The sequence below is a fragment of the Typopeltis vanoorti genome, chromosome 26, assembly GCF_054136105.1.
Source record: "Typopeltis vanoorti isolate ZY-2024b chromosome 26, IOZ_Tvanoo_1.0, whole genome shotgun sequence".
Classification (NCBI taxonomy): domain Eukaryota; kingdom Metazoa; phylum Arthropoda; class Arachnida; order Uropygi; family Thelyphonidae; genus Typopeltis; species Typopeltis vanoorti.
Genome location: NC_143574.1, coordinates 29,261,266 through 29,285,896, shown reverse-complemented (window position 1 = coordinate 29,285,896; position 24,631 = coordinate 29,261,266). Strand labels below are relative to the sequence as shown.

Genomic DNA, 24,631 nt, shown 5'->3' with positions numbered 1-24,631 from the left:
TCTTGGCTTGCAACTATTTAAAAGACATGAGTGCTGCCTAAGCATCCATATATTTGCTTTTAATTAGTGCATTTTTTTTTTAAAGGTTTCACTGTCCTGACAGCTATTTCAAACTGGTTGGTTCTCTTCAGAGACCAGGCAGAAACCTTAAGAGAGCAAAAACTCTCATTCAGTACTAAGGAAATCAAATGTCAGAGAAATGTATTTTTTTGTAAGTGAACTCTCATCGGTGCATAAAAATAATTACTAAAGAAAGAGCTATCGGCATTTTTACACACCTACCAAGAGTTCACTTGGTAAGTGTGTAAAAATTTCTCTGACATTTGATTTCCTTAGTACTGAATGAGAGTTTTTGCTCCTTAAGATTTCTGCCTGGTCTTTGAAGAGAACAACCAGTTTGAAATAGCTGTCAGGCCAATGAAACCTTAAAAAAATGCACCAATAAAAGGCAAATATATGGATGCTTGGGCAGTGCTCTTTTAAGTAGTGCAAGATAAGACAACTCTGATACTATTATAATATTACATATAATCCTTATATTACAAGGATTATATTCTCTTAAGCTCTCGGTCAATTTTATGAAACTTTTATAGCTTCTACAAACATTCAGCTTTGAAATAAAGTTGGATCTAATATCCACTTTGCCTATGTAATTTTACATCGCTGAAATGAAGCCATATGGCTCTTTTTTTTTTTTTTTAGTAATCATGGAAAGATTTTGGAAAGGATATTAAATGATCAAAATCATTTAATATCATTTAGTAGCAAAATGTCTTGAATAATACAGGTATCCTTTGCTTAGCGCGATTTGCTTAACGCGGATTTGATTATCGCGGCAATCCCTTGATATACACAGCAAGAGTTTTGATCAACGAGCCTTTAACCCTGCGGAGCTTGCAGCTGATCTGACAGATACATGCAAAATGTTTAATTTAATATAAATATTCTTACACAATTCATTGTATAGCTTGGAGATCATGAGTAGCTGTGCATTCACATGTTTGATATTCCATACTGTTTTTTGCTGTCAGTTTGGTTTAACATGTTATGTAAAGGTTTGTGATATTTGACAGTAAACTGTATCTGAGAGATACCACGACCTCCGATGTCAGTATATATATATATATTTTTTTATTCTTCAATAATTTTTAGATTGTAACTGAAAATAAATAAACCATGTATTACAATAGAGAGCCAAATACTTATTTATCATATATGTCCTCTAGGAGATGTGCTTTACATTTATGGAAAATACTAAGGAAAGTGATCAGGAGCTTACTCCACCTTTACTACGAGTTGCCCATAAGGTTATTTATGCTTGCATCCGCCAAAACTTTTAGTTTCTCTATTCGGCTTTGAAATAATGTTGGATTCAATATCCACTTAATTTGTACCATCATGTATTATATTTGCAGTGCTTTTTCCTTTATGTTTTATTGCTTGTCTGCCGAAGTATGGAGAGTCATTTTGCTTATCGTAGAATTTATGCCAATAAGAAAAAAAAACTAAAACTGCTCAAACGACTCTTGATAACTTCTTTTGATAAAAAAATTGCAGTAAATAATGTAGGTACAAGCATTTATTAAACATTTACTTTGCATTTATTTTTTTATCTTTCCTAAAAGAGTACCACATAAAACGAATTATTAATACAGTAATTGATCATGGACGAATTATAATTTTTACCATTGATTATAAGCTTTGATTAACGCGGTAACATTGAGGGATTAATTAACCGCATTAATTGAGGGATACCTGTACTAAGAAAGTTTAGAAATAGATGAATGAGTGCTACAAAAAAGAATCAAATATGATAAAGGTGATATAAAGCTGATGATCAGGATAAACAGGATGTCTGAAGTAATTACTTTGAAAAACCTTTAAATGAAATGAAATGACAAAGCAGTAGAAAAATATCCAGAAGGGTCATCAGAATACATATGCATAATTGGAAAAAGCAAAAAGCCATTAGAAACTTGAAATGTGGAAAGATGATATTTGAACTGAAATGAAAAAAATATGGTTGTATTATGCAAGGCTACACACGTAATCCAGAAAGCTTGGTCACAAGATCTCATCATACCAATTTATAAAAAATTGGGAAATAAAACTAAATGTGATATTTACATAGGAATTTCCTTACTGAAGGATCCAGAAAAGATGACTGTAAGCATACTTGAGTACTAAGTATGACTGTACTTGCTATTATTAATAACTCTTCCCTATTTTGTTGCCTGTTTGGCTGAATGGTTAGTCTACCTGATCTCCAACAACAGACCACAGGTTTTAGGTGCACCATGTTGTTTGTCTTTAGGAAGACAATCAATTTCATCACCCAGTGTGAGACCACTGTCCTGCCTACCAGAGGCTAGAAGTAGCTTGAAAATTCCATATTTAGTCTCTAGAACAGGATTTCTAAATATTATATGTAAAATATAATAATAAATAAAGATATAAAGTATAAAATAAAATAAATGAAAACTGAAGACCACAGAATTCTGAAAAAAAAAAAAAAAAAAAATTAGGGAAGATAGGGCCAATGGCAGAATCATATTAATAAATTCTAATAAGCATTCCAAATGTGTGGGCAAAGCTAATATCAGGTGGTATGGTCATGGAATAGGAGAGGAAAGGTTAATGAAACAGATATTTGTAGCAGGGGGGAAAAAAAGAAAAAAAAAGAGGAAGACCAAGATTTAGGATAATTGATGCAGTTAGAAGTGTCTTAGAAGACAAAATATAAGATCTGACAATATTGGAGATCCTGACAGATAAGACTAATTTAGAGGAAAATTGTCCACAGAAGTTAGTAATAATGTAAATTCTTCATGCAGTACTATCATAGTATCCTATACACCACTTGAGGGTCATTCAGGAATTCAATGATCATGATAATAATAAATAAAATATAAAAATCCTTAGTCTGCAGCATAATGTATGTACTATATGTTTATAACCTGTTAAAATGGGAATAACCAGGCTTCCAGAAATCCACTCGCCAATGGCGAGTCAGAGACAAGTGGCAAGCGAATTTTTAGTCATAATTGCATTCAAAATATATTATTATTTGCATAATTTATATATATTATTTTCATTTTAAAACATCAACTCATTCACTGTCAAGTTATTTGATCACGGACAGCCACCAATAAATTTATTCAAGAAGTTTTATTTCCAACCAGGAGATAGCAGCTTTATTTAATTAATAAAACGAACAGTCATTAAAATCTCAACCTGCAGTACTTCTTCCGACAACAGCTACTCTGTCATCATTGCCATAAAGTAATATTTCATAACTTTTAAACATTTTGCTTTCTATATGAAAGACTTTTAATATCTGCTATCGAATTCCAAAGATTCCCTAGTTTCTCTCTCCCAGCTGTATCATACAGTGTTCTTCTCCCTCTATGCATGCTCCATATGCATTATACTTCTGGTTTTCATTTCAGTCATGAAGTAGTAGAAATGAGCCACATGTTGTCATTACAGCACTTTACTTGAAAACAGTAAATCTCAAACGCTTCAAGCAAAACAAATTCACACACATACACCATCATGAATTCATTTAAATTAAATAATAGTTATAATTTCCAATAAATAAATTTTATAATCAAATCAATGCATTCGTTTAGTTTAATATTAAACTTATACGAGTATCCAGTATGCATGACATATGTAATAGATAATATATTATTTAAAAAAAAAAATTTGCTTTTCTCATTATATTTCTTAACAAAATAATCTTTTAATTATTAACACAAAAGTTAAAAGTGGCACAATTTCATTAAGTACTACAGTATATCTAGGTGCACAATTCTAATATAGTACTATCCTAAGCTTATTTTCACAGTTCATAACATGAGTTAACTTAGTGTAATTAAATACCTGAATATTTTACATATGCCAGAGCTTTTTAGAACTATTATTTAAAAAATGCAATTATTTTGCAAAGACAAGTCAAAGAATAGATCATGTTTCATGTATGCAGCATGAAAAGCGAGTCTAGCTCTGCAGTGAGTGCTACCATTTTGTTATTTTCATGAACTTTATTGTCTTTTCTATTAAATTATTGTTTATAGATAATTTATATAAATTAAACCTTCGTTATGAACAATAAATGAAAGAAGCAAAGCACATGTTTAAACTTTGTGAAATGATGCAAAAAGGAGAATTGCAGGAACTAGAAAGTGTTAAAAAATGCCAGGGAAGAGCTCTGTTGTACCATCAAATAAAAATAATCAGGTGAGATGAGCTGTTATAACATTCTTACGTTCTGTATTTCTCAACCCTACTTTGTCTTTGTTGATTCTTTTACTTAAACTTTGCGAATTGTTGTGAACTGCCGCCATTTGTTTATTTCTACTAGATCCTATGTTCTCATGCACTATAGTCCAACAAATTTATTTGTTTTACGACTGCGTCATAAAACAAATAAATAATAATAATAAAGTCTTATAATAATCTTGCACCAACTATGCAGTGAGTGCAAGATTATTATAAGACTTTAAAATAAAGACAAAGCAGACATTGTTAGATACCCTGCTTATGTTAATCTTTACCTTTAAATAGTCATGGCTTGATTATTGATTACTTAAACTTTATCTTATGCAGGTTTGAAATTTTCAGGATAGTGCATTGACAAAATCAGTCCAATGTGTTGTTCACAAACCATTTAATTAAATCAAAAAGGAATATTTACAGTTTGATTCACATATACATTACAATTCTTTGTTATTTTCAGTTCTTCCTGATTCAAACTTAGTTCTAATTTACTTCCTTCAAAGCTAAATCACAATCTAGAATATCCTGCCAGTTATATGTATACAAACTAACAATAAAGCATACCTTGAATAAGCGTGTCTCAATATCAGTTTATATTATCTTATTGTATCCATGAACAGACACACTTCATGTACATTCTTGTTCGGAATTATCACATATATAACTACTTACAATTCTCATTCAACACTGCCTTTTACGTGAATCTTTTGTTCACACAAAAGTGCTCCTTGTCTTCCTTTCCTTCTGCTGACTCGTTCTTGATTTCATGCCAAATTTCTTCTTTGTCAGAGTCGTTGATTATTCTATGCCCTTTAAGACCCTTAACATGTCGGCAATGTGAAGCTCTTTCCGACGATGAACACAATGCTTCTTGTGGCGGCCGATCCAGGTAGGATACTGAGAAACCCAAGACCCATGATGCTTCGCTTTCAATTACCGTGACCCAGATAAGAGAAGGTGAAAACCCTAAGACAAAATTCCTTCTCGACGATTCACCTCATAAAGGCCCAGACTTCCACTGTATGCACGCACACATCTCTCAAAACTTCCATATATGGTCATAGGTTGGCATTCAGACATGATGACATCATACTTCATGCATCTTTTGAAATTGCCATATATGGACATTGGTTAACAGCATTACATAATGATGTCATGAGCCACATTATTTTAACAAAAGCTCATGGTTAAGTTATTGCATGTACAAGATTATTACAGAAAAAAACTGACATTTCTTAAAGTGCAATCTCCTTAGAAAAACATGTAAAAGCGAACATGATAAGTTATGTAGTTACATATCATGAGAGATTTTACAGTGCTTTCCAAGACTTATGCTACAAAGACAAAGTTGCATTTTGTACTACCTGTAAAAAATATCCTGGGCTGCTGACAGTAACTAGATTACTACAACGGACCTTTCAAAGTGGAGACATTTAGGTTTCGTGAAGTATTCAATTCTCACAAAAAAAAATGCTGTGGCATAGACTTGGCCATAAATCACCCAGAAAGCACAACTCTAGCTGCCTGCCAAAGGAAGACGGATTCTAAAATGTTTGAACACCTTAAGTGCCTTTTTAATACAGCCTATTATATAGCTAAATGCAATAAACCATTTACTGAACTCAAAAACTTGATAGCATGATATAGATACAGGTTCAGTAGAGCAGTACCAAAATGACATGCAATGTAAAGACGTTGTGTCAATTATTGCCGATGTCATTAAATAAGAATTAGTTAAGGAAATCAAAGACTCTAGTAGAGTGAGTGTTTTTTCTTTAATGAAAGACTTAGCGGCACCGCTTCTAAGTCTTTCATTGAGAGTACCAATGATGTAACTAAAAAAATCTCATTCTTCATTCCAAAGCTTGTTGGCTAAGCAAAGCAGAAGTACTTTCAAGATTTGTGAGTTCGATTGAAGAAATAAAAGAATTTCTCAGTTTCAAAGGACAGAACTATGAACAGTTAAGTGATCCTTTTTGTTAATGGATTTGGGTTTCCTTACAGATATCATAGAAAAATTTAAATTTTCTAAACTTAGATCTCCAAGGAAAGGATAAACACATTGCAATGATGATAAGTTCGATCAGATCATTCAAAGAGAAGCTAACTTTGTGGATATATCATTTGGAGCTGAAATCTCTCAATCATTTCCCAAAACAAAATGATTGACAAAAGAGTTTGTCACAGAATCGTTTGTTAAATTGCTTCAGGAAAAATTTGAGAAGAGGTTTCAGCTCAATTGGCTCAATGGTATTGTATTTTTTAAACCCTTTTACAGACTTAAGTGTGATCGTAACTGCTGAACTCATTACAAACTTTAACGATGCAAAAACAAAAGAAGTAGAACAGGAAATTTTAGATCTCAGGAATGATATCACATCACATTGAAGTCATATAAAGGTGAAAACTTTTGGAGGTTGGTGGACAAACAAAGATTTCAGATTTCCTGTTTTAAAAAGTTGTGCACACAAGATAACGTCTTTTTTTTTTTTGGATCAACATATTTCTGTGAGTCATTTTTTTCCACCATGAACATCATAAAATCTAAATACAGATCGTGACTAAACGATGAACATCTCAACAATTGTTTGCGAGCTGCAACATCATCTTATATTCCCAACTACGAAGGACTTGTCAATGATATGCAACTCCAAGGATCCCATTAATATCAATTTTTGCTTCACAATTTATTTAATTTGTTTAAAACATTTTTGTTCCTTTCCAAGATTACAATGATCCTTTAGTTTATTTATCCACAACATATATTTATCTTGATTATTTGATTACTTTAAGAAGGATGGCAGGGTGTGTGTGTGTGGGGGGGGGGGAAGACAGTGCACGAGATGCACAAATGAGAGTTATTTGTGGTCCCACAGAAGGTTCTACTAAGGTAGAAGTGGAGGAATTTTTGAAGCTTTAGAAAAAGCAACTGACACAATGAAAAAGGAAAAGTTGGTCCTTGTTGGAGATCTAAATAGCAGAGTAGGAAATGATTGTGAGACATACAAAAACATTTTGGGAAAATTTGGAGAAAAGAGCAAAGACAAAAATAATGGCAAATACCTGTTGGATTTCTGCTCAGGACATGGACTGGTTATTACTAACACCATGTTCCAACATAAAAATGTGCACAAATTCATATAGACAGAAGAGGCAAGGAATAAAAAAAAGTCTCATGAACTATGTTATTGTTGATAGTGATGTTTTCTCCCTGGTGCAGGACACCAGAGTATACAGAGGATTTGAAATTGGAAGCGATCACTATTTAGTCTTGAGCAGGATAAAATTGAATTTCATACTGAAAAGAATAACATGTAAGAAAGTTTTAAAATGAATAAAAGTTGAGCAGCTCTCAGATGTGAACTGTAGACTGAAATACACAAAGATTATTGAAGAAAAAATGAAAGAGTTTGAGAACAGAAACCAAACCTTGGAGATTCAGTGGCAAGCCTTGAAGAAAACCCTGATTGATTCAGCCAGAGAGGCATGTGGTAAGGTTGTCTGCAAGGATAGAAAAACCAAAACTCCATGGTGGACACAAGAAGTTAAAGAGGCAGTGAAGGAAAAGAAGAAAGCATATCAAAAGTTCCTGGTAAATAAGTCAGCTTGTGCTCTTAGAGAATACAAAGAATACAAATGTAAGAAAGCAAAAAACACTGTGTAAAACTAGCTAAATAAAAGCAGTAGAAAAAGCTATCAAAGGCTTGAAATGTGGAAAGGCAGCAGGAGAAGAATATTCGACCAGAAATGCTGAAGTATGGTGGTATAAAAGTCTTGCAGTGGCTGCACTGCATAATTCAGAATGCCTGGACAGAGGGACGAATTCCCGATGATTGGAGTAGAGCTCTAATAGTACCCATATATAAAAAGGGAAATAAAACTGAATGTGAGAATTACAGAGGTATTTCCCTACTGAGTGTGACTGGCAAGATCTATGCAAGTATACTTGAGAAACGGTTGAGAAGAATTGTGGAAGAAAAGCTTGGTGAAGAACAAGCTGGATTCAGGCCAAATAGAGGCTGTCAGGATCAGATCTTCACTTTACGACAAATAGTGGAGAAATCATGGGAATATAACAAAGATCTGTATTTAAGTTTTGTTGATCTGGAAAAGGCATGTAACAAGGTGGCAAGGGAGAAGCTATTCAATATACTACAGTTATATGGTGTCAATGGGGCATTATATCAAGCAATACTTAGTCTTCATTTGAGTTGTAAGTCAGCAGTTAGAATTGAAGGAAGTACAGGAAGATGGTTTAATGTTAAATCTGGTGTGAGACAAGGATGTACATTATCCTCTCTGTTATTCATTATCTATATGGATCACATTATGAAGGAAAGTGGTACTAAACATGATATCAGAATTGGAGAAGTTATTGTCAGCTCTTTGCTTTATGCGGACGATGTTATACTTCTAAATAAATCCGCTACAAGTTTGCAAGATTCCCTGACTAAACTGAATAACTGTTGTAATAGATATGGTATGAAGGTCAGCATTAAAAAGACAATGAAAATAGGTAGAATTGTTGAAAATGTCAACTGTGTTGTGAATGGAGAACCTGTGGAACAAGTAAAACATTTCAGCTACTTAGGCACGATTTTTAGTGAAGATGATAAATTAAATATGGAAATAGACAACAGAATCAACAAAGCTGGTATGGTAGGAAGTCAATTGAATAAATTCATATGGAATAAGAGAGAAATTAGTTGGGACACTATTAGCTGTATACAAGACAGTGTTCAAACCAGTTTTAACCTATGGATCTGAGAGCTGAGTCGGAAGTAAAACACTTGACCAGAGACTGGAAACTGCAGATATGAGAGTTCTGAGAAAGATTAGAGGCGTGAACAGATGGCATCAATGGCAATATCATATTAAAAACGAGGATATTAGGAAAGAACTTGACATTGTCAGCATCCAGGAATGTGTTAGCAGAGCTAATCTCAGATGGTATGGTCACTTAAACAGAATGGGCGAGGAAAGATTAGCAAAACAAGTGTTCTCTACCAGGTTGGCAGGAAAACGACCCCAGAGGAAAACCAAGATATAGGTGGATTGATACAGTACAAAGTGCCTTAGACGATAGAAATATAAGATCTGATAATGTTGGAGCCATCACAAGTAATAGACTGATTTGGAGGAAAATTGTAGATAGGAAGTTAGTAATGATGTAAATTTTTCATGTAGTGCTATCATATCCTGTACACCCCTTGAGGGTACATGTCAGGAATTTGATGATGATGATGATTAAAGAAAGGATATTTCTGTATAATTATGTGTAATGTGTGGTAAGAAATAAAGAATGTGTTATTTTGCTTTGTCATCGATTATAACATTTAGATTTTTTTAAAAAATGCCATCTATAACAGTATTTATATAAAGCAGCTGGATACTTTGAGTGAGTAAAATTTTTTGTGGCTAGTAGATATAAGTTGTATTTTTGGAGCCCTGGGAGTAAGCATTTAAAAACCTTCAAATTTCCTTCACGACATTTCTGTATGGGATTAATTTTCTGCTTTACATTGCTTAGAATAAGAATTTCTAATAAGAATAAGCTTTTCCTTCATATGAGCTGCCTCATCTAATGATTCAAAAAAATTCTTTTGCTTCCTTCCTTACTAGAACCTTATTCAGGACCACATGGACAAATAAATATCACTGTCTACCATCCCACAATGAAATATGATCAGATAAATGCTTGAAACTGTCTTCTCTAGTTTATATTCATATTTAGTGTTGAATGCTAATTCCTCCTTTCCTTAATCTTTTTTTTTAAATATGCAAATCTCATCCATATAAGATTGTAAATTCACAGTAAATTAGTGTAATGAATCAATCCACAGTATTAGTAATAGGCTAGGGTTTGATAATTCAGAAAGAATGCTCTAGAGACAAAACAAGAAACTTTTAAAAGCCACTTCAAGCATCCAATAAGAATGCCAATAGTTTCATGCCTGGTAATGAATATCTACCATCTAAATACATTTGCAAGCATACACGTGTAAATGGGATTGAAATTAGTAGTCTCGAAATTCTAGAAAGTCTTGAAATTTGTAACTCGAACTTCTTTCTACTTGTCGTATTAAATCGGCAAATAATCATTGCCTGAATCGATCATCTTATGTTTACTGTTAGACTTCTTTCTAACATTTCTAAATGTTTATTATTTAGTCTTGTTCACACTCACATCAATTATAAGTGTGAACACTCATAATTGATGTGATATACTGCCCTAATTCCTACATCAGTTCTACTTCATTTCTATTAATGCTTTTAAATGAAGATATCATCTTCAGTTCTTTTAGAGGTTCGAGTAGTTGAATTAAAATTTTTTTTTCTCTTTTTTTTTTTTAAATGTGATTGCATCCATGAAAAGTTGTAAACCTATAGTATATTAGCACAATGACTGGGCTATTTTTTTTTCTTCTATTCATTAATTTTATATATATTTTGTATTTTTTAAAATTTTATTACATAATCAGGAACCCTGCTGTACCAAAAATGGAATTTTTCAAGCCGCTTGAAGGGACCTCCAAATAAGTGGGGTAGTGGTCTCACACTGGACAATAAAATTTATCTCTCAGCTAAAGATAATCACAAAAATATCTATGTTCACAGCAGGTTTTGAAGCACAGCTTGTTGGTTGGAGAGCAGGTATGCTAACCAGTTTTGTTTATCCTGCAAAAATGGTGGGGACCTCATAATTATAGGTGACATCCCAGACATCATGATATCTTATTATGCTGTATCATAATTATTATTATTATTATTATTACTACGGGCTACTCCAGGGAGTCCTTAGACTCATCGAAGGAGGCCCTAAACATCATGTTCACACAACTGTTCAACATTCTCACAGTATCTATCATACTTTGCCTTGAACTCGCTCACTGTCATAGCACCCACAACAGACTCTGGCAGCTTATTCCACTCATTTACCACTCTAAAAGTAAAGAACCCAGCTCTAACACCCCTGCTAACCACGCTCTTGCCCAGCTTCCATGGGTGTCCCCTAGTTCTCCCACCACCAGTCCTGACCTCAAAAATATCCTCTGAATTAATCCTATAGAATCCTTTTAGCAATTTGAATGTCTCAATCATATCTCCCCTTTTCCGCCTATCAACTAGTTTCTGCAACCCACAAATCTTCAACCTGTTCTCATATGGTTCATTCCATAGACCTGCTATCATCTTAGTCACTCGCCTCTGGATCCTCTCCACCTCCTCCCCAGCAAGAAGGAACCGAGGTGACCAAATCTGGGCACAGTAGTCGAGATGAGGTCTTATCAGGGCTCGGTACAGAGGTACAATAACTTGCTTGTCTCTGCTCGTTAAGGTATTTTTCAACAACCAAGTGAGTTGATGAGCTGATTTAGCTACTTTCGCAATGTGCCCCCTAAACTTCATCTCCCTATCCACCAACACTCCCAAGTCCCTGGCCTCATCAATCTCTTGGAGTACACTTCCACCAATGTGGTATACTGCTGCTAATCTTTTCACTCCGAAATGCATAACCTTACATTTTGTCACATTAAATTGACATCCATTCTCCTTAGTCCAGAACTCCAATCGATCTAAGTCATCTTGCAAGACTTTGACATCTTCTGCATTCACTATCGCCCTACCCAACTTTGCATCATCAGCGAACAAATGAACTGTCCCACTTAGACCCTTCCCTATATCGTTAATGAACAGATTAAACAGCAGTGGTCCAAGAACAGAACCCTGTGGCACACCACTAGTCACAGGCCGTCTTTTGGACTCTACTCCTGAATAAACTACTCTTTGATATCTCTCCATCAACCACCCAGCTATCCATCTCACCAACCCTATATCCATTCCCATATGTTGTACTTTACGGATTAGAATTCCATGTGGTATCCTGTCAAACGCCTTTGCCAGGTCCAGCAGTATCACTGTAAACCCATTTCCCTTATCCAGTTCAGCCGTCACCTTGTTATAAAACTTGAGCAAGTTACTGAGGCATGATCTACCCTTCACAAAGCCATGCTGTCCTCTGTACAGTATCTCATTTTCATCAATCCATTCCTGTATTTTTCCCTTGACTACTTTCTCCAAGACCTTGACAACGACTCCTGATATGCTGATCGGTCAGTAATTTGCAACCATAGTCTTGGATCCTCCTTTATGCAGTGAAACTATTTTCCCCTCTTTCCACGCCTTCGGGACTAAGCCAGACCCGAGACTCAGATTAAACAACATGGTCAAGGGCACTGATAATTCCTTAGCTGCTTCATGCAAGACCCGTGCCGGTATACCATCCAATCCCACAGATGTATTCACATTAAGGTTCTGTAATAGACAATTCACCTCCACTTCATTCATCACAATTCCCATATAAACTAATGGTTCCTTCATTTTTTTAACGTCACCACCTGGATGATATACTTTTGCAAAGTGCGCACTCAGTAACTCCACTATATCGACTGGTTCAGTGAACTCTTTACCATCATCATTCCTTAAAATCATTTTGCCATGTACAGTTTTTTTCTTGCTTGCAGCATATTGAAAGAACTGTTTGGGATTCTCTTTTGCTTGCATAGCTAGTTTCCTTTCATAATCAGCTTTTGCTGTTTTTACCACACTCGTTACCCTTCTGGCCTGCACTTTATACTGTTCGTGTGCCTGCAGGTCACCCCTTTCTTTAAATTCCCTCCATAGTTGTTTCTTTTTTTGCAGCTCAAGCTTAATGGTGTTATTCATCTATTTAACCCCTACTTGTTTCACTATTCGGACCTTAGGTATACAATCAGCCATAACCTCCTGTAAATGCTCTTTGACCACTTCCCATGCTCTATCGACGTCCAGCCCTTGCAGTTGTACATGCCATGGCACTGATCCAAGCAATCTCCTAAGCTTGTCATACTTGCCAGCACGGTAATTCCACATATACCATCTTAATCACAAATTGCACACCTTTAGCCACCTCCCAGGTCAAGACCTTATGATCACTCTCACCAATAGGTGGCAACATGGTCATATTCATTACAGTCAAATTTTGAGATGCAATTACCAGGTCAAGCACTCTCACACCCCTAGTATTTTCAATTACATGCTGTTTCAGATAGTTATCCCTTAATAATTGAATAAAATCCATTTCCTTCCTCACGTGTCCTCTCCTCCTTCCAATCAATGTTACCATAGTTGAAATCCCCCATAATAATTACCCTCCTTCCACTCATTTCATCAATTTGTTTATGCATACCATCTCCACCATCTATTCCATCACCTAGTCTATAGCAGCATCCAACTGTATATTTTATTCTGCCAGTGTCAATCTCACACCAAATAGCCTCAAATGAGCTCCTTTCACTATCCTGCAATACTTCAATTCTCCTTGGCTGCAGTTCATCAGCTATTATCAATAACACCCCTCCCCCAATTTTATTCTCTCTGTCCCTCCTAAACATACTATAACCTACACATTCTATCCCACTAACTATATCATCTTCTGTCAGCCATGTTTCACTAATGCCAATAACCTGTGGCCAGGAAGAGCCAATCAAGGCCAAAAATTCTTCCTTCTTGTTCCTAATACTCCTGGCATTAGTATACATGAATTGCAGTGATCCCTTTGTCCCACCCCTATCTTGATGCGTTATTCTAAATGTCCCATTCCCATTTTTTGTCCTTAGTGCTGGCTCAGGTACATTATATACATTTTTACACTCAACTGTCTCACTGATGTCTGGATATCCACTCCCCCCCCCTCCTTGGTAGTTCTAGTTTTCCTGGTTCTGCACATCCATTTTCACTTCATTCAGCAACACTTTTTCCAGTCTCCGCACACCAAGTCCATTCAAATGCAGGCCATCCATCTTGTATAAGTCCTTTCGCCCATCAAACTCATTCCACACGTCCGTGAATTCCACACCACACCGTCCGCATAACCTGCGCATAATGTCATTTGCGATTATGGCCCTCCTTCTAAACTCCTCTCTGTCATACCGCGGTAACAGACTCACCATTCTAACTCTGTCACTCTTTTCTTTCGCTACCTTTAACAATACTTTCAAGTCCTCTCTCATAAAAAATTTATCACCTTTCAATTCATTCGTACCCGCCACAATTATTAATTCTTTCACCCTCTGTTTTTGCACTCTAATACTCTCACTTACATCCTTAAATTTCGCACCCGGTAAGTACAATTTAGTTACACTCCCATCTATTACTCCTCTTAATAACGAGTCACCATACAACACTCTTTCCTTCATTTCGGAAACTCTCCCACGCTGTTTACATAATGCATATGTAATGTCAGCAAATTTAAAATAAAATATAAAAAATTATTTTGCAGTTGAGAAAAACAATTTCAATAGAACAGGATGTTAAAAACTAAATGTAAAATGAAGCACTGCCATAGCATATCATGACTTGCATGTTTCCTTTGTTTGGAAAGAACTCGGGTTTGGATCTTGCCAAGTGTGAAGAACATTTATAATGGCTTTTCAAGTGAAGGCAAGTCATCTTGTCTGATATGAAGGTGACAGGGTTTCCCTCCTGCAAACCAGATAGAGAATAGACATAATTAAGAAAAAACAGACTGTGATAAGATCAAAAACCATTACACCCTTTTAATAAATAGATTGAAAAAATGCCAAATTATGTGGCCATAACAGACCATTCAACCTCACATGTAGCTGAAGATGAGATATGATGTATACTACAAAGAATGTTGTTTGAGTGCAAGAGCATTCAACAGATTGTTCTTTTATTTCAATATGATGGCGTATAATATTCATAGTGTGGGATTTGTAAATTCAATTACTATTAATCTGAGAAAAAACTATTTTTATCAAATTCCTGATATATATCCTCAAGGTAAATAATGTTTCAACCTCCATACTGAGGACTTTTTATGAAGTTTTTTTGTAAGAGTGTAAATACGAACACACATAAATGTAGAAATTAGTACTAATCATAGAGCCAGCAAACTTCAGTCAGTAATAGTAAGTGTCATGTTTTTGGTTTGGTATTAAAAACAATTAATTGATAATAACACATTGTAAGATGGAAATAAGTGATTTATAACTTCCTATTTCAATTAATATAAGTAGGCTGACCAAGTGGATGGCATCACCATTTACTGAACAACAGTCTGTGGGATCACCACAGACTGTTGTTCTACACCTATACCTACAAATCACACTGTAGGTATAGGTGTAGAAAATTTTCATTGCCTGGGGGAGATCATCTTGTTTTCTGGAAGCCTGAAACAATTTGGTGTTTCCAGAGAATGGGAAGCAAATTATCTAATCCTAATGCACTCATGGAGTATATATAATATTTACACTTTTAATGAATGGCATTCATATAAGTCACATAAATTTGATCTTGCTCGTAAATGCAAAACATAATTAACCATATACAGACAGATTCTGAGATATGTAAATTCAAGATATGTACATCTGTACTTACATAAGAAATTCCAGAGATACACAATATTTACAGACAGCACTTATACACAAACAGTATGTGCAAGTTGATGCTTAGCCCCACATGATGTATTGGTCCAGTTCCTATGTGTCTCTTGCTGTGAACACACCTATATATTGTTGTGCTTATTTTCACATTTTTGGCGTTTTTTTTTTTTTAAATATTATTCAGAATGGCTGGTAAACATGCCCTTGAATCAAAATGTAAACCATCTTGCAAATGTACTGCAATCAATCCATAATTTATTATCCATAATTTCATCTTAGAGATGAAATTATGGATAATAAAGAAATATGATAGTGGAAGAAGCTATAGCATGTGAACTTGGTCTTGCAGTATCAACAGTAAAATACCATACTAAAGGATGCATTGAATAAATAATTAAAACCTATTTTCTATGCAATCAGTGCAATAAAGAATATTTTATATAGAAAGTTTTGATTAAAAAAAGTGCTTTATACTTACAAATCTGATAACACATCTGCGAACTGAAGTGGATGGTTTTGTATACATAAAGACAGTATTTTTTCTTTTGAACTTGAAGGTTTTACATTCAAAGGTGAAAGCAGGACCTAAAATTTTTTAAAATTTTACAGTAAAATTTCTTGCAAAAAATTTAGAATTTTATTGTACAAAAATGACTAACAGACATAAATAAAAAATAGCTGAAAACTTCAAGCAGTGATATTTTAATATTTAATATAAAATGTTATATACTTTAATATTTTAAAGTATGAGTACTTTAATATTTTTTAAAATTAGACTAAGCAAATGTTTGGATAATAAATAATGATGTAATGATGTAATATGCTGGCCTGGTTGGCCGAGTGGTTAGTGTATCCGCTCTCAAGGCTGCGGGTTCGAATCCCGTCATGGGTATGGATGTTTGTGATTGTGGTCGGCAGTAGATAGTGTTGGTGTAGATGATGAATGTAGTTGTGGTTGGTGAAGTGGTGGAGACAGAATTGTTAGAGTAGGTGCACTCCCTCGATGAGTCTTTGGACTCCCTGGAGGTGTTACATAAGAATAATAATAAGAATATATGTTATATTAACAATAATGTACTGTATAGGACTCCCTGGAGGTGTCCCTGGAGGTGTTACATAAGAATAATAATAAGAATATATGTTATATTAACAATAATGTACTTATACTATAAAATAAGCTGAAATTGGAAATGGATGTGACGTCGGCTTGAAATGGATGTAGGCTGTAACGTTTTTGTCAAGTTATTTGAAACTCAGCGCCTACCCTGAGGGTCGAGTCTTCAAAATTCGAGTCATCGGAATTCAAGGAGAACTGGCCCAGTGTTCCCAGTCCGGAACACGGGGGTGTTGGGCGCCGTAGGTGTCAGGGGGCAGAGCCCCCTAGTAAATATATAAAATCATAAATATATAAGCTAATATACAGAGAAAAATTGTGGAATATAACGAAAAAACAAGGATATCCATTACATTTAGTACAAGATATACAAATGTTTATATAAAGATACAAAAAATACAGTTAGGTAATAAATTAACAGAAGAGATTGAAATCAATGAAATTAATCAAGGTGTTAGACAGGAATGTAGCTTATCTCCAACATATTCAATATATATATATATATATATATATATATATATTGATCAGATTATTGAAATATGGAAAATAACAATAAAAAAGTATACGGTTGACCAGAAGAACTGTTATCAATACAGTGCTGTATGTAGATGATCAGATTACATTACAAGATAATGAAGATAACCTTCAAAAAATCAGTTGATGAATTAAATAAAATAAGCCAACAATAAAATGTTAAAATTTCACAAAAGAAAACAAAATTCATGGCATTTAAAGGTTGAGATCATGTTATATCAAAAAGTCATAGAAAATAAAGTAATATAACAGGTGATACAGTTTAATTATTTAGGGTGCATGATAACATATCTAAAAAATATAGATGAAAAAATAAAGAAATTTCTGAAAATCTGTAGAATAATTAAAAGGACACTGAATAAGATGAGAAACTCAACTAAAGTTATATAAAGTAATGGCCACTCCTACTATATTATATGGTTCAGAAACATGGACTGTTGCAAAGAAAGATGAAAGTAAAATACAAGCTAGAGAAATGAGATTTTTAAGAGCATTTAAAGGATGCACAAAACTGGACCCTGTAAAAATATGAAGACATCAGAAGAGACCTAGATATTTACAACGTAATGAAAAGATCAAGAAATACAGAGAGAAATGGAAAGATATTAGCTACCAAAAGAGGCGGATTAATATAGAGTGGGGGGGGGGGGGGGAAACCAGCTGCAAGATGGAAACACCAGTAAAGTCAGAACAGGCAAATGTCTAACCCTTGAAGAGAAGTAGAAGAAATATATAAACTGTTAATTGCATAAGGAATTCTTCCATTCAGGAAAATTTGAATAAACTTTTGACTTGGACAAAGGCATGGGGGATTGTAATTTTAATATTAATAAGTGCAAGGTGTTACATTTTAGAGTACAGAAATATAAGGCTATGCTATATTGACTATACTGCAGTAAATGGATGAGATTTGGGAGTGATAGTTGACAGTAGATTAAAATTCAGAGGGCATATTGCAAGTAATGCAAAGACTGCACATCATAGTGCTACTATGATAAGAAGTATACTAACATGTAGGGATAAGAAGGTGGTTGTGCATTTGTATAAAGCACTGGTCAGATTGGAGAATCCAAAGAAGAGTGCCTAAGACGATATCAGGACTCTGAAATGCTGACTATGGAGAGAGGCTGAGGAAATGTGGATTGCAGTTTCATAAATAGGAGAAAAAAAAGGTAATGTGTTTAAGTTAGTTAGGAAATTTTATCGGATGAATCCAGAAAGGATTATAAAAAAGAGTAAAAGGTGAGAGGGGGGAGAACCAGAGGCCATTCTTGGAAGTTATGTAAGTGTGTGGTGAAGAGGGGCATGAGGAGTAGATTGTTTACATAGAGAACTGTGAGTGAAAGAAACACATTACTGGAATCTGTTACAAATTACAAGAATATACTGTTAATGATTTTAAAGTTCAGTATTATAAGTACAGTAAACCCTTGCCGAGCGCAGATTTGCAGAACGCGATTTTGCACATATGCGTTATCTTAATTGTTTCCATTTAATTTGTCCAACACTAGAATTTCATTCATACGCGGTACGCTGTAGAGCATCGGCCGGCACCTCTGCTTGGTGCTGCCCGCTAGCTGAGTGATCCAGACCGAGTTGCAATCATTTCACTCACATTAGCAGAGCTGTAATCACATATTTATCAGTGTTCATCCTCTTCTCCTTTTGTATTTCTTTTAATTTCAAAAATTCAATATCACATCTAAGAGGAAAAATGATGATGATAAAGCAGCAAAAAGACACAAAGTTTTGACATTATCTCAGAAAATTGAAATTTTAGATAAGTTGAAAAATGGTACACATGTTTCATCGCTTGCAAGAGAACTGGCTATAAACGAATCAAGCATAAGAACAATATGGGAGAATGAAGAAAAGATTCGGTCTAGTATCAAAGCTTCAGGCGATACTTCGGCAAACATTGCTCAAGTTTCAAGAAGAATTCCGCACTTGGCAAAGATGGAAAAAATATTAATAGCTTGGATTGACAATCAAGTAAACAAAAAAGGCTCAGTTGTGGATGGTGTTGGTATTCGAAACAAAGCTTTAGATTTGTTTTCTTTCGTTTTAAATAAAGATGGCCAATTGTCAGAGAAAATTGACTTTCAAACAAGCAAAGGTTGGCTTGAAAACTTTAAGCGTCGTTTTAATTTGCACAATGTAAAGCTTCAGGGAGAAGCTGGCTCTGCAGATAAAGAAGCAGCAGAGAAATTCAAACCCCAATTTTTGAAATTCATTGAAGAGAGGGGTTACGTTCCATAACAAGTTTTCAATGCAGATGAGACGGGCCTATTTTATAAGCGAATGGGACAACGAACCTACATCACAAAGACACAAAAGGTTGCCCCAGGTTTTAAAGCTTTTAAGGATAGACTCACTTTGCTTTTTTGTGGAAATGCATCAGGCGACTTCAAGTGCAAGCCTCTGCTCATTTATCGATCTAAAACGCCTCGTGTATTGCAGGGAAAAAATTTTGAGCAATTGCCCGTTGTGTGGAAGTGGAATAGAAAAGCTTGGGTAACAAAATCCCTCTTTTTTCTAGTAGCAAGGCAAACAAAAGCCCTCTTTAATAACTGGTTTGAAAATTTATTCGTTAAAGAAGTCAAACATTACTTAGAACAGCAAAACCTGTGCTTTAAAGTTCTCCTAATTCTCGATAATGCTCCAGGACACGATGCTGAAGCCCTCACAACATTGCATCCAAATGTAGAGGTTTTATTCCTTCCACCTAACACTACTTCCTTAATCCAACCAATGGATCAAGGGATCATAAAAACATTGAAAGCCTATTATGTCAGGCATGTTTACGCCTCTGCAAATAAAGCACTAGATGAAGGAAAGCATGACATGCTAATGGCATTTTGGAAGTGATTCAACATAAGCCACTGCATAGAAATGATTAAACTTGCATGGGAACAAGTGAATTCATCAACATTGAATGCTTGCTGGCATCAGCTCTGGCCAGAAGTTGTCAACAATTTTAAAGGATTTCCATCGATTGAAACTGAAGCCAAAGAAATCATACAAATTGCAAAAGCAATTGGCAGCGAAGGATTTTCAGATATGGAAGAAGGAGAAGTCAAAGAATTAATTGAGAATGACGATCGAAGAATTGGATGATCTTGTAACACCAGCCAAAAGTGAAAGCAGCGATAGTGAAGAAGAAGATAAAGCATCTTTAACTTACAAGAAGTTAAATGAATTGTTAATAAAGGCACAGGAACTGTCTGATTTTGCAATGGAGATTGATCCAAATGAAGAAAGAAGAGGACACTTTATGAAACGCATTGAAAAACTCTGCGCTCCTTACTGCGAAACTTTTAAAGAGTTGCATCAGTCATTGTCCCAAGCAAAAATCACTAGCTTTTTAAAAAAATAATTGTATCATGTACCTACTTATTAAGCAGTAATAAAAATCCTTTCAATTAACATTTGTTTCATTTTTCCCTTTTAATTACAACAATATTTAGGTTAGTTTAAATTATACATACATACTTTCTTAATTTGAACTATACCTAACATATTTTTTTCCACAGAAAGTTAACTTTGCGGAACATGATTTTGCCGTGCATGCAATTGTATTAATGATGTAACCCCTGCATTCGGCAAGGGTTTACTGTATGTTGTCAGTTGAATGAATCTCCTGTGATGAGTCTGCTGATTCCATGGAGGGTGTAATAATAATGCAGAATTTAAACACTCCAATATTGTTGTATCTAACATTTCAGTTTTAAGGCACTTCTGAATGAATCAATCCACCTATATTTTGGTCTTCCTCTGGGTCTTTTTCCTTCTATCTTGGTATCAAACACCAATTTTGCTAACCTTTCATCATCCATTATGTTTAAGTGAACAGTGCTAATCTTAGATTAGTCCTGCTCATTTTCGTAAGAAATGTAGTTTCACACATTCTTGAATGATAATGATATCCAGTTCCTTCGTGTTATCTTTATTTTTAATATCATTATGCCATTGATTTCTATCTGTTCACTCCCCTAATCTTTCTCAGAACTCTCATATCTGTGGTCTCTAATCTTTAATCAAGTGCTTTATTTCTAAACCCAACTCTCAGGTTCATAACTTAAAATTGGTTTGAACATTGTCTTATATACAGCTAGCTTAATGTTTTGGCTAATTTCTCTCTTATTCCATATAAATTTATTTAACTGGCTTGCTCTTCACCATACCACTTTGCTTATTCTGTTATCTATTTCCTGATTTACCATCTTCACTAAATACCATTCCCCACGACTCCTTGTTATCATCTCTGTTCTTTGCCATCTATGTGGATGACATCTCATGTACACTTATTAACACAAAAGTCCGACATGCAAGCCAATACTGCAATAATGTTACATTCATCTGACCTTGATTAGCAAATGAAAAACTACAAAATGCAATCCCAGAGCTAGAACAATGGGTCAAAAAAAGGTGAGTCGATGTCAATGTAGACAAGAGCATGGCAGTGCTATTCACAAGAAGATGAGCATCCCTGGAGGGTCATGTTTGGCACCATCATTTCATAGCAATCAACAGCCAAAAACTTAGAATACAACTAGATAAAGGGTGTCACTTCATGACTTATGTTAATTGTGTCTGATCAAAAGCAAATAGACCAATAGGACATCTATACCCATTACTCAACTGATGTAGTTGGCTAAACATGGAACTTTAACCATTCCTATACAAAATGCTGATTAGGCCAGTCCTGATGTAGGGCTCACCCACCTGGAGTCACCAGCAGATTCAAACATTAAAAAAAGACATATAATCCCAAACAAATGTTTATGAATAGCATTCAGTACTCCATGGTTCGTAAGAAATGTAGTTTCACCAAGAAGCCAGTATTCCTGAGATTCTAAGTTTCCTACATGAAAGGACTGTAAAATTCTTTGCAAATGCCACTATCTACTCTAATCCATTAATCCGTCAAGCAAGACATGTGCATAAGTCTACAAAATAGTCAAGTCCCCAAACCATACTGAACAGGTAAGTTTTTGTTTTAAACTCACTACCAGAAGTCCAAAATAGGTGATCCAAAGGCTCAATAGTATAATATTCCAAGTCTATAGGCAGTATATAACAACAAACAAATATCTCAAGACAAATGTCAAAAAAACACCTCTCAAAAGTTGACAATAAGTACTGTCAATAATCACCCTTAATCCAGTAATTTCTTTACATATCCGATAAAGGGATAAGGAACCACAAGTCCAATCAATCCATTATGCCAAAAGAGTTACCTTGGTATTTCTTGAGTCTGGCTCTCCCAGTGATGACATCTCAATAAATTCTTTCTTTTAAGGTTACACAGTGATCAGCATTCATGGTTAAGAATTTAGGGAAACACAACACGTGTTAAAATAATTACTTTACTTAATATTAGGAAAGTAACAATTGATGTTTCAACCTCTGTATTGAGCTGCTTATTAATCTTTTATCTAGTCTGACCTCTAGTGGAAAAAAAAAAGTTAATATTAAAAAATATCCCCGACAAAATTAAGAAATTTACTCGGTTCTTCCAAAGATCCGCTTCCACACCTAGCCCACCTAGGGGTTTCAAAATCCAATGTACATGTAACCTAACCTGCATAGAGGAATCAGGATGCACTATCCCAATCAGAAAAGACGAACACAAATGACATATTAAATACTTCCATTATGGAAGAAGCCTATCAGACCATGCACTCCCAACATACCATAGAATTGACTGGAAAAGCATTAAGTCCCTACACTGCCAAAACCTGGTTTGAGAAAAAAATTGAAAGCCTGTGAAATGCTAAAACAGAGTCCAAACCTGAACAAAAATGACAGACTAATCAAGAATGTGGAGGACCTTATAGGCACTGGAACAAGTATACCAGTATAACAGGATATCTCAATATGAGAGGACTTTAGAAATGTTTAATGTAGTTCTGTTTTTAATTTATTTTTATATTTACTTTTTTTTAAAAACTATTTTATTTTAGATATTTTTTAAATTTTTTTAATATTATTAACTTTTTTTTTTCACTAGAGGTCAGGCTAGATAAAAGATTAATAAGCAGCTTAGATTCATTTTACATTTGTAAAGTGCAAATGTAGTTTGTAGCATGTAGTTTGCTCCTTATACATATGTATTTTTCTGATGATGACCTCAATACAGAGGTTGAAACGTCAATTGTTACTTTCCTAATATTAAGTAATTATTTTAACACGTGTGGTGTGTTTCCCTAAATTCTTAACCATGAAGACGTTAATAAAGGTCGTGAAACCTTCTTATAATGTTTCTGTATTAGAGGATAATAAAGCAAATGATTTGAAGTCAACAGTTTCTATATACAAATAGATCAGTTGTGAAGATATTTCATGCTTATGATTGGGTATAGAATTAAAACAAGAATATAATTTCTTGTCAAGAGTAATATACTTATATATAAGTGAAAATAAGCAGTTATTAGGTACATGAAATGTAAGAGATGAGCAAATTAAAGACCCGATAAATAAGAATCATTTCACCAGAATGCTTTGTTTCCCCAAAGCAGATGTTTACAAATGCAGCAACAAAAACAGCTGAATGTTCTCCCTCCCACAGCTTCCAATTCTAAAAAAAGAACATCACTCAGAAATATTTCATATTAAGTCATCAGGATAGTAGTGAAGCAAATGAAATGAAACAAGTAGTGAAGCTGGAAGAATTCACGAGTTCAGATCACTGATAATAACAATAAAAAATTTCAAGCATTCGACAGAGTAGAACCTAATGCAGTTTTCTAGGCACTGAAAGATTAAGACATTGAACAACCACATATAGTTCACCCACCAATTTGAGGTCCCTCGACACTTCTGCACATCTCAGAAAAAGGAGAATCCATTCCGATAATAGGGTAATCAGTCTGTATAGTGGGATGAGTTGTTTATTATTACCGGTCGGAAAATTAACTTCTCTTTTATGATTATTGTAGTTAACTATGTTGCTTGTATAACATTTGGAAAATTTTACCTATAAAGCACGTGATTTCGCGTGTTGGCGACCAATTCGGATGTCCTTCATTTCTTTCTCCCCTTCAGCATGAATCGACTATTCTTGGAAAGACGCGAAGCAGGGACCTGCAAACGGTGGGCGAACTAGATCAGGTTAATTTTAAACATATATACAGGCAGCAAAACCCAGATTACTCTTTTTAATAAAACCCTTGAAATACCTGTAAGGAGAGGAGTAAGGCAAGAAGATGTGATCACTCCCAATATCTTTACAGCTACTCTAGAAAAACATTCTCAA

At 34.7% G+C, this 24,631-nt stretch overlaps 1 protein-coding gene across 2 annotated transcripts in view; it reads right to left on the bottom strand.

Moving 5' to 3' along the window:
* Window positions 1–24,631, bottom strand: part of LOC150092449 (uncharacterized) — a 161,568-nt gene that overhangs the window by 54,305 nt on the left and 82,632 nt on the right. For both annotated transcript variants that reach the window (XM_090415003.1, XM_090415004.1), the window contains exon 8: window positions 16,204–16,310. In XM_090415003.1, the coding sequence (XP_090271129.1) occupies window positions 16,204–16,310 (107 nt within the window). The remainder of the gene's footprint in view (window positions 1–16,203; window positions 16,311–24,631) is intronic.